The sequence below is a fragment of the Mastomys coucha genome, unplaced genomic scaffold (genome assembly GCF_008632895.1).
Source record: "Mastomys coucha isolate ucsf_1 unplaced genomic scaffold, UCSF_Mcou_1 pScaffold6, whole genome shotgun sequence".
Lineage (NCBI taxonomy): Eukaryota > Metazoa > Chordata > Mammalia > Rodentia > Muridae > Mastomys > Mastomys coucha.
This window is the reverse complement of record NW_022196912.1, coordinates 25,045,758-25,056,570: the sequence shown is the minus strand read 5'-3', so window position 1 is coordinate 25,056,570 and position 10,813 is coordinate 25,045,758. Positions and strand designations below refer to the sequence as shown.

General features: G+C 49.1%; 1 protein-coding gene across 4 annotated transcripts in view; it reads left to right on the top strand.

The window, feature by feature from the left end:
* Slc35f6 (solute carrier family 35 member F6) overlaps nucleotides 1-9,688 on the top strand; it is a 22,457-nt gene extending 12,769 nt beyond the window's left edge. For 3 of the 4 annotated variants that reach the window (XM_031356611.1, XM_031356610.1, XM_031356609.1), the window contains 5 exons: nucleotides 3,406-3,478; nucleotides 4,234-4,405; nucleotides 4,599-4,811; nucleotides 5,390-5,500; nucleotides 6,028-9,688. In XM_031356611.1, coding sequence (XP_031212471.1) covers nucleotides 3,406-3,478; nucleotides 4,234-4,405; nucleotides 4,599-4,811; nucleotides 5,390-5,500; nucleotides 6,028-6,500 — 1,042 coding nt within the window. In that variant the 3' untranslated portion in view covers nucleotides 6,501-9,688. The remainder of the gene's footprint in view (nucleotides 1-3,405; nucleotides 3,479-4,233; nucleotides 4,406-4,598; nucleotides 4,812-5,389; nucleotides 5,501-6,027) is intronic. The other variant, XM_031356612.1, reaches the window with a different exon arrangement.
* The last annotated feature ends 1,125 nt before the right edge of the window (nucleotides 9,689-10,813 follow it).

Genomic DNA, 10,813 nt, shown 5'->3' with positions numbered 1-10,813 from the left:
AAAAAAAAAAAAAAAAAAAAAAAAAAGACCTCTGGATGAGACAAAGAAGCTGTCTCACTGTTAGACAACCTATGTGTTCAGGAGGAAGTGGCACCAGTTATGCAGGAATCAGCAGTGACTGGACATCTTAGACAATTCTTCAGTCTCTGTCACTCCTGGGTATACAACTTTACAATGCTGAGCTTTGAGTGTGGGCAAGGGAAAGCCCTCTGCGAGTGACTCACGGCCCAGCAGAATTAGTCACCCCACAGCCTGCCTGCTGACACTCAGGGAACCCTGAGAGAAGCCAGCCTCTGCCAGCTGAGGGTCTACCCTCCTAAGGCTTCACATTAAGGTGTCTAGAGAAAACGGAGGCCCACCTGCTGGACTGGCTCTCTCCTCACCTCAGGAGAACCAGGCTAGAGTAAGAAGGCGGGGAAAAGTTGAAGGGTGAAGGCACAAAAGCTGGATGCTAGCATATCCAGTACCAGCCCTGTTGTATATTGTGAGTCCTGTGGCTCATCAACCCTAGATATCTCCGTCTGTCAAATAAGGTTTTTTTGTAGAATGATGGCCAAGTTTCTTTTTTTTTTTTTTTTTTCTTTCTTTTTTTCAAGACAGTGTTTCTCTGTGTAGCCCTGGCTGTCCTGGAACTCACTCTGTAGACCAGGCTGGCCTTGAACTCAGAAATCCGCCTGCCTCTGCCTCCCAAGTGCTGGGATTAAAGGCGCCACCACTACCTGGCTAGCCAAGTTTCTTTTAGCTCCACATGTCATGGCTGTAGAACTTCGGAGACACCACACAGAACCCCTTTAGCCTCATCTGTCTCAGGTAGGGTAGCTGCATGTGTTGTGTTTTATAAAAAAAAAAAAAAAAGAGGCAAGGATATGTTTGATAGAAGCATGGTATGGTGAGGTGGAAGAGGCCATGCCCAGGCATCCCTTCCCCTGAGAGACCAGCCATATGATGGATATAGTGTAGAATAGAGTTTATTTAGGGCATGGGAAGGGGAGTTGGAAGAGAGGGGCAGGGGAGAGAGGGAGAGAGGGGTGAGGGAGAGAAGAGAGTCAGAGAATAAGGTAGTAAGAGCAAGGAGGGGGCAAGCAGCCCCTTTTAGAGTAAGCCAGGCCTACCTGGCTGGTGCCAGGTAACTGGGGGGTGGAGCCTAGAAGGAATGCTCTCCCAGGAACTTGTAAGCCAAAGCTCAGTGAGACCACACTAGCCCCACCCAGGGGAAGGTGGTTCTGGCCGCCTGGGGAATGGGAAGGGAAAAGGACATGAAAGTGTGTGTGCCCCAGAGGCCTAGTTTATAGGACTTGTATTATCTACTACCTTTGACACCTGTCAGCATTGGCCTGGGAATCTCTGGAACCCACCTGGTTCCGGATGTGTGTGACTGGACACTGACCTCCTGTGTGTTCTGTCTGTTTCTGATAGTAAACTGCATCAGGGCTTGACCTGCGTGCACGTTGTCAACTGGGAAAACCCAAACTTCTCTCTGCATCCTGAGCCTGAGTCACCCTCTGAAAATGACAGTCCTTATAAGGCTTAATCAGACCATCTGTGCAGTGTGTTCTGCACAGGCCTGGCACAGGCAGTGCTCAAAGAGTTACCTGTTAAAAAAGCCATGTTTGTGGTGGTGCGTGCCTTTAACTCCAACAGAGGCAAGTAGACCTGTGTGAGTTTGAGACCAGCCTGATCCTCATTGCGAGTTTTTAGCCAGCCAGGGCTACATTTTGAGACCTTGTCTCAAAGGAGAGAAAAAAAAAGTCTTTTGGGCTAGAGAGTTGTTGGGGAGGCACGGCCAGGCATCAAAGTGCCATGACTTTAAGAGTCATAGCTATCATCCACAGACACTTTGAGGATGGATTTGGGATCTTATCTGTGAAACATGCATGGTGAGCCAAGACCCCTACTCTTGTCTCCTCCCAGGCTTGAAGACATACACTGGGCTGGTAGCTGACACCTAGTCCCTGGTTGGATAGGTTCTTAGATACAAAGAGATCCCATTTCTCTAGTGGGAAGCCAGCCAAGCAATACCTGTCCAGACAAACCAGGCCTACTTTGTAGAGAAAGCCTAACTACTCTTAAGGAGAAAGTCTCAGCTGGGCAGCCAGCCAGCTAACTCCCCACAAGGCAAGCCCATACTGTTTCTGTTGCATCATCAGGGGCCACCTCAGACCTGTGGGAAACCAATCATATGGACACTGGGCCTGGGGCCAAAGCAACTATCACATTCACAAGCTAGGGGCTGGAAGGCTTTGTCACTCAACAGAACATGGGGCTGTGCAGGGAGCAACGGGTGGGAAGTGTGGAAGAACCTCTGCTAAACTGATTCAGACCTCAGTGAGTGTGGGACCAGAATGAGCATTAGATGTGAGCTGTATAAGCAGCCCAGGGTGCTTCTGGGTAATGGCCACACTGCTAGAGGTCTAGAAGTCCAGGTCTAGAGGGTCTTCTTAAGTGACAGTCTGTGATCTAAAGGTATAGCACCAGGATGAGAAAATGACTTCCATTTTGTGCTTAGGTGGCAACAATTCAGAATGAGAGTGTAGCTGCAGGAAGAGTTCTGGGAAGGGTTCTGGGCTGGATGGGCCCAGACCCACCACTGGTTTCTGTCTATGGGAGTGCTCATTAGCATGTCCTGCCACAACAGGTAACAGCGTGCATTATGGCTGTGAAGGATCCAGTGATCTCCTCGGCCAGAGTGCCCCTCTAGACCAGAGGCTTGGAGGTTGGTTGGTTGGATGGATAGTCGGTTGGTTGGTGGCAGGTTTCTACACATAGTCCAAGCTAGCCTCAGACTCACTGTGGAGCTCACACTGATCTTGAGTTTACATCAGGCTTGGCCTTTAATGCTAAGCTCACAGATGTGTGGCCTCATGCCTAGATGACCAAAGACTCTTGACACTTTTTGTGTACTGGTCCCTTCAACAATCCAAAGATTTCAAAAGATGCCAAACAAGTTGCAATAAAGTTATCACACATTAGAGAGCAGCTTTGCTGCCAGTCTTGGTACATGCCTATAATCCCAGCACTCAGGAACCTGAGGCAGGAGGATTTCAAATTCAAGCCTAGATTATATAGTGAGACCTTGTCTCAGGGAAAAGAACAGGGAAGGGGAACCTCATTTTTAACCATGTGTGTGTTTGCTACACTAAATCTTAAGTGGTGGCTTTAACTTTATTTTGAGGAGTAATGAATGTAACCTATTTCATATGAACAACACTGATATGAGAATATCTGATTTCTATGAGTTGCAGAAGCACAGGTGCTGTGACTCTGTGTCTATACAATGGTGAAATATATCTTAAAACCGCTCACCATGGCTCCTCTGAAGAGCAGTGTCATCAGACTGACTGTGAGTCCAGCCTAGTGGAAAAGTCCATCAAGCTGCCAGTCTGACCGTCCCTCTGTCTGCTGCAGGTGGGCCGACAACTTTGTAGCTGAGGGCTGTGGAGGAAGCCAGGAGCACAGCTTCAAGCATCCCTTCGTCCAGGTACCAGCATTAGCTTCCTGCCTGTCTGTCCCCCAGGCTTTATCTAGGCACCCCTGCGGCTGGTATCTTTCCTGCCCTAGGGATGAAGCTACCCTGGTTCCCCAAAAGCTATGTACGTCTCTGCTCTCCTAGAATAGAGCAGAGTCTTATGAGCACTCCTGGAAGGGCATAGTTGTCTGTGGGAGGTCTGCATGCGTCCTGATGAATGGTCCCACTGTCACCGCGTCCCCTCTGGACACATGGACACACAAGCTCCAGTGAGAAGAGTGCCTTGTATATCTCCATTGATCACAGAGCTTCACGGGGGGGGGGGGCAGAGCACAATGAAAGGTACCCCGTTTCAGGTTGGGGGGACAATGAAAGGTACCCCATTTCAGGTCGGGGGGACTATGAAAGATACCCCATTTCAGGTCTGAGAGTTGGAAGACTCAGTCTTATTCCCCAGTGTGGCCATCAGGCCTCCCATGAACCTTTGAACTGTCTGAATCTGTTTCTATATCTGGATTAGAAAAGATCTGCCTGGTGGGTTGATTTTACACTGTGCCACATCCCATAGGGTGTCCAGTGAGGTGTTCTGGGGCCCTCATGACAGGCCTAGTGGCCTGGCTAGCCTCCCATAGCTGCTCTGCCTTTGTCTATTTGACGTTTTGGTGTTCTAGGTAAGCTCTTGTCTAAAGTGCAGTTATATTAAAACAAAACACACTAAAAGTGACCCAAGAGCCTCAGTGCGGATTCCTTGTGCCCTGTTCCTGCAGGCAGTGGGCATGTTCCTGGGAGAGTTCTCCTGCCTCGCTGCCTTCTACCTGCTCAGATGCCGAGCCAGAAGGCAGTCAGACGCCAGCGTAGAGCCCCAGCAGCCCTTCAGCGCCCTGCTTTTCCTTCCCCCAGCCCTGTGTGACATGACTGGAACCAGCATCATGTATGTAGGTAAGTAAGTAACCTGGCCAGCGAGGCTGTGCCTACGGGGCTACCGGTGAGTCAGCGTCACCTGAGACATCCTGCCACTTCCCCTCAGAACTCATTTGTGCTTCTCCAAGACTCAGGAAGGGCAAGCTCATCTTGTTCCTACTCCCTGGGGATGTCTTGGTGGCAGCTAATAATCAGGTTTCTCCTTTGCTAGCCCTGAACATGACCAGTGCCTCAAGCTTCCAGATGCTGCGGGGTGCAGTGATCATCTTCACGGGCCTGTTCTCGGTGGCCTTCCTGGACCGGAGGCTGGCACCGAGCCAATGGCTGGGCATCCTGATCACTATTGCAGGACTGGTGGTGGTTGGCCTGGCTGACCTCCTGAGCAAGCATGACAGTCAGCACAAGCTCAGTGAGGTGATCACAGGTGAGGCAGCTGCTCCTCCTGTCTCCCACCCCCTCCCGGAAGCCTACAGAAAGTTATCCCACAGATCCCCCCGGGCTCTGCCATCCATGTGTCCTGGGTTGGGTCATACACCTGCTCTTGATAGGTGTGAAGAGGCTGTCTAGTCCTGTGGCTCACATTCACTTACAAACACAAACTGCTGGTTTGGAGTGGAACAGAAGGACCAATGACTAACACAAGCCCAGCCCTAAGCATTTCTCATGACAGTAACCCAGACTCAGCAGGAACACTATAGCACACTGACGTGACCACCCGAGCCAGTCAGATTCACGTAAAAACCCAAAGTGTCTTGTCTCCAGCCTGTTGCTCTCTGAAGGACCCACCTAGCACAGGTGCAGTTCCCAGGCCAAGGCAGGCCTCTGGAACTTCTAGAAACCCAGGCCTGCTTGCTGTCCTAGCTTCCAGGCCAGAAAGTCAGGATCCATGGTCAACCCTGGAAAACCAGGAAGCTAACTTGCTGTTCTGTCCCTGGACTCTCCTGTCACCACCCCCAACCCTGGTTCCAAGGTGCCCTGCTTGACTGGAGCTCTTTTCCTCAGGTGACTTGTTAATCATCATGGCCCAGATCATCATTGCCATCCAGATGGTGCTGGAGGAGAAGTTTGTCTACAAACACAATATCCACCCACTCCAGGCAGTGGGCATCGAGGGTGCGTGTGGGCATAGGCCTGGGAGCAGTAGCTGGAGGGAGGGATCTACTGGGGCAGTGTGCGCTGTGAAACTCAGAAAAGTGGGATACAGAGGGGCTGGGAACTTAATAGAGTGAGCCTGCATTCCCCAGAGGAACACTGGCTGGGCGAGAGGAGACAGAAGGAAAATGAGCAAGATGTACACCTCCTCCTCTAGATAGAGTGACAGCCAGGAAGGGGCCAGACAGTGCACCCGAACTTGGACCAATTATACTGGGTACCTCACTGCTGAGCAGCTCTCAGTCAGGCAGGGGAGGAAGAGGGGCTTCCTGGCAGGGCAGTGGCTTGAGTTGCTAGCTGTGAGTTTGGAAACCAGTGAGTTGTCATTTGAGTGCAATATCCAGTTGGCATTGAGGCAGTTGGCCAGATCCCAGGAGTGGACAACAGGAACCTAACAAAGACAGTGGTTCAGAGATGAGAGTGCCTGTGGGCCATGCTGGGAGCCCAGAGCAGGGTGAGAATGTGATACATGGGTTTGCTTCCCCCAGGCTTCTTTGGCTTTGTGGTCCTCTCCCTGCTGCTCGTGCCTATGTACTACATTCCCACGGCCTCCTTTAGTGGAAACCCTCGAGGGGTGCTGGAAGATGCTCTGGATGCCTTCTGTCAGGTGGGCCGACAGCCCCTGATTGCCGTGGCTCTGCTGGGCAACATCAGCAGCATTGCCTTCTTCAACTTTTCGGGGATCAGTGTCACCAAGGAACTGAGCGCCACCACCCGCATGGTGCTAGACACCCTGCGCACCGTGGTCATCTGGGCCTTTACCCTCGCACTAGGCTGGGAGGTCTTCCATCCACTGCAGATCCTTGGCTTCCTCATCCTCCTTATGGGCACCGCCCTCTACAATGGGCTGCACCGACCGCTGCTATCCCACCTGTCCAGATGCTGTCGACTCCCTACCCAGGAGGGAGAGCAAGAGAGACTGCTGGGTGACAGCCGGACTCCCATCAATGAAGCCAGTTGAGTCCAAACTGGGATCTCTGCTGCTACCACATGGCTGAGGCCATGCAGACTGGTAGGCTGTGAGTGCCCTGTCTCCAAGGCCTCGCCCCACCCATCCCTACTGACCCTTCTGTGCAGCTGCTGCCAGAGAGGATGGGAGGATACCAGGTCCTGCTTTAATCCTGAGGCCTGTAATATTGGGACCCAACCCCCACAGGCCCAGAGATGGCAACCACTCTCAGCCTCCAGTTCTGCTGCACTAGAACAAAATTGTGAGCTTGAATGGCAAGAATTTACAACCCTGGTATTTCTGTTATACACTAACTTGTCATAGTAGATTATCTAGCCTATGAACCATAAGCTGCAAAGAAGTTGGTGAACAGGTTCAAATTAGAACTAAGAGACTATTCTGCAAAGTTGGAAGATATTCCTGAAGCCTGTCTAAAAACCTAGTTTCTGGCTCAGCCGTGGCTCGGTGTGTGCACCAAGTCTGACTGCTCTGCAGCATGGGTGTACATAATATGTCCTTGGTGCCTTGCAGCCCCAGCATCCTAGGGGCCTCTGATCGTCACTAGCCTAAGCAAAGAGTAGCACACCTGTACCCCTCCTTCCCATGGGGGTGCTCTTTGGTATTTTTGTTTTGGTTTAACTTGGGGATTTTGCCATTATATATCCCTGGCTGTCCTGAAACTCATAATGTAGACCAGGCTAGCCTCAGACTCACAGAGATTCACCTTCTACTTCCTCAATGCTGGAATTAAAGGTGTACTCATCCTGGCCAACACCTCCTTGATCTTGATGTTCTGTTCTTCATACCCTAAGGCCTCTCTGCCTAGGAAAGACAAAAGGGGATTCCCAGACAGCCCTTGCAAATCACTTCAGGAACTGTTTTGTTTACAACAAAAGTCTTATTGTATAGCACTATCATTTAACTTCCTGTGTGGCCCAGAGCTGGCCTCACTGGCCAAGTGCTGAGACAGGAATGTACCTCCATGCCAGCAGAGTTTCCATTCTAAAGGAGAAGGAAGCCTGGAGTTGTAACTTCTTTGGCAGGAGAGATCTGTGTTTACTGCCAACTTGGGCCAAAGACCTGAGAGACCCCTGATATAGGCAGCTGCATAACTCTGTATTAGAGAGACATAAAGCCAGTGTGGCCCCACTCCCAGGATGACAGACTTACGAGGGATCTTCCTTACTGGGTAATCCGGCATCCCCAGCATTGGGTTAAATGCTTCATCCACATCCCCTCTCACGAGTGCAGAGGGAAAAGCCATGGCACTCCCAGAAGGCGAGGGATGCACACACTGCCATTATCCCTGCCAGCCAGGTGTGTCTGAATCCACTACTGTGCAAGTCTCTCTGAGTCTCCGGGGTGGATTTCTAGGGCTGGACTAAAGACCTAACACACCCTGCAGATGCTCTTACCCAGAATAGAAGAAATGCTGCTCCAGTAAAATACTAACAGCTTTCTTCGTGAGAGAAAGGGGCTCTTGATAAGCAAAGCCCTCAGGTTAATTTGATTCCAAAAGATTCTAATGGTGTGTCAAGGAAGGAACTCTTCAATTCCATTAGCCCTGAATCCCAGAGACCCAGGCTTCTCTGGACTACAGTCTGTCACTGGGAGAAGTAAATGGGAACTCTGCTCCCATTTACTCAAGGTGACAGAGACAGCATGGCAGCTGTCTTGTACAAAAATAAAAACAGGCCCTACAATGTTGTTTTGGAATTTATTTTTTAAATAGAAATGAAAAATTGTCAATATTAGATATTTTTTTAAAATGAAAGAAAACAGACAGACCTAAGAGTATCATCTAGAAAAAATGTTGAGTGTCAAAAGCACAAATGTCATTTACTCCTTCCAGTGAAGACCAGGACCATGGAGATGCTCCATTCTGCCACAGGTGAAGAGAACAGAGTTGGTAGACAGAATCGTGCCCACCATGGGCTGCCCTGCTTGTGCTAAACAGGCACGTGTCACCATGCCCACCTGCCAACACCCTCTCAAAACCCAAGATCAGCAGGAGATGCTGAAATCTGAGAAGTCTGGGATACCATTCTTGAACACTTTTCTTATGGTGGAAGGTTGAAATGGGGTTTCTCTATATAACAGTCCTGGCAGTCCTAGAATCTATGACTGGATGTGTAGAGCAGACTAGCCTCCAAATAGTCACAGAGATCTTCCTGCCTCTGCCTCTAGAGTGCTGAGATAAAAGGTGTGCCACCACCACCCAGTTTGAACATTGAACACTTTTAGACATGGGGAACTGGGTTCTGGGGCAGCGCCACTACAGCTGTCCAGCTCTTAATCCTAGCATGGCTTAACTGCTTATCCTGGGAGCTTGACTGTGCTTATCCGATGTTGCTGCTGTTGGGTGTTGGGCTTCAGGGAAGCACTGAGGCGCCGACCAGGGGTGGGAAAATGCAGTCTGAGATGTGGGAAGCCAAAGCTGGGGTTCTATCACCCCCGGACATCTAGTTGCTGCTAGAGTGCTGTACGGAAGTGTCAGGAATAAAGGTCTGCGATGAGGCCAGCACCTTTGGGGCCCCTGAGCACGGCAAGCTGAGTTAGTTCATCAGTGATGGTACCAGAAGCTGTCTGGGGGAGCAGATGGACCTTCTACGGGAGAGTTAGACAGCAGCTCTGTAAGCAAAGGCCTTATCCATGGTCCCACACAGCGGTTATGATGGTAGAGACAGTCCTTGGTTCCAAACTGTTTACTGGTTGTTCATCGTGAAAAATGGATGTATATCAACTTCTCAGGGTGAACCAGGGATTAAATACCTTTTGCAGGCAGGAATGTCTGAGAAGAGAAGCTTATTGGCTAAACCCTTGGGGCCTATAGGTACCTCATTAGCCGGAATTGCTTTCACTTCTCAATCAGAAACCGTGTCCACTAAACAGTAACTCCACCCTCCCAGCTCCTAGCAACCACCTGTCAATTTTCTATCTTAATGAATTTGACCACTCTTGGTGTCCACCTCATCTCAGTGGAATTCTGGACTTAGTGACGTTTTTGTGACTAGCTTATGTCAACTACCATAATGGTTTCAAGGTTCATCAATGTAGCATATGACAGAAACTCTTCCCCTTTTTAAGGTGAATAATATGCCATTGTATAGTCATTCCTGTTATTCATCTGCTGATGGACAGTCTGGTACTTTTCATTGTTTGGTTATTGTTAATAAAATTGCTGGGCACATAAGCATGCATTATCTGTTGAAATTCCTGCTTTTAGTTCTTTTGGATATATATATGTATATATATCACATATATATCACATATATATGTATACATACATATATGTGTGTGTATCATATATATATTACTATATGGATCATTTAGTAATTCTATGTTTAAATTTCATGTCTGTGGGTAGCATACTGGAGATTGAACCAGTTGGCTGTTGGTCTTTTGTTTGAGACAAAAATAAAATAAAATAAAATAAAATAAAATAAAATAAAATAAAATAAAATCTTGCTCATAGCTCTGACTAGCCTGGAACCCACTATGTAGATCTGCTGCCCCGGAACTTATAACAAATCTGCTTCTACTTCCCAAGCGCTGGGATTAAAGGAATCCGCAGATGAAGTCAGAGCACCTGTGGCCCAATCATCTCCCAAAGCCCCTACCCCTGAACTCCGCTGCACAGGGGACACCAAACTTTTGGAGGACTTTTCAGATCCGAACCATGACACATTTCCATAGCAGCTGCGCCATTTTACACCACCCACCCCAATGTTCCACAAGGCTTCTATGAAACCACTGATTATATAAGTATTTTCCTGATTAGAGTACATGTTCATGATAGATCATTTAGAAAACTCAAAAAAGCAAAATGATGAAATTCTTTTTTCTAATTACGGAGCCATGACCTGAATTCATATTACTCCCGGGAGAAAGGGAAACGCCGGTTTTTCTCGGGCAATTCTGTCATTGTGTTCGATAGCATGGTCCAAGAATAGTGCTGGCGCCTGCCCTGCCTGGACCTTGTCCTCAGATCCCATGGTCCTGGCTGTCCCCACGACCCTATCTTCTGAAAAGGTCATGCAGTTAACCTGGCTTCTGAATCATATTTGCTGGTGGCTTTCGGGAGTGTCACGGGTGCTGTGTGGAGTTGTCACATTCTTTGGGCATCTGTTCCAGAATTTTTAAAGCCACCCCCACCGTTTGATAGGAAAGCATAAAACGTTGGAGGAAATGAGCTCTACAAACCCACCACCCACGTAAGAACTGAGCTGTCCCTTTGCCCGGAGGGCATCTGAGAAAGGAGTCCTGTTAGTTAGAAATCTACAAGCAGAGGGTGGGAAAATCCCGCCTTCCTTCGCGCTTCCAAG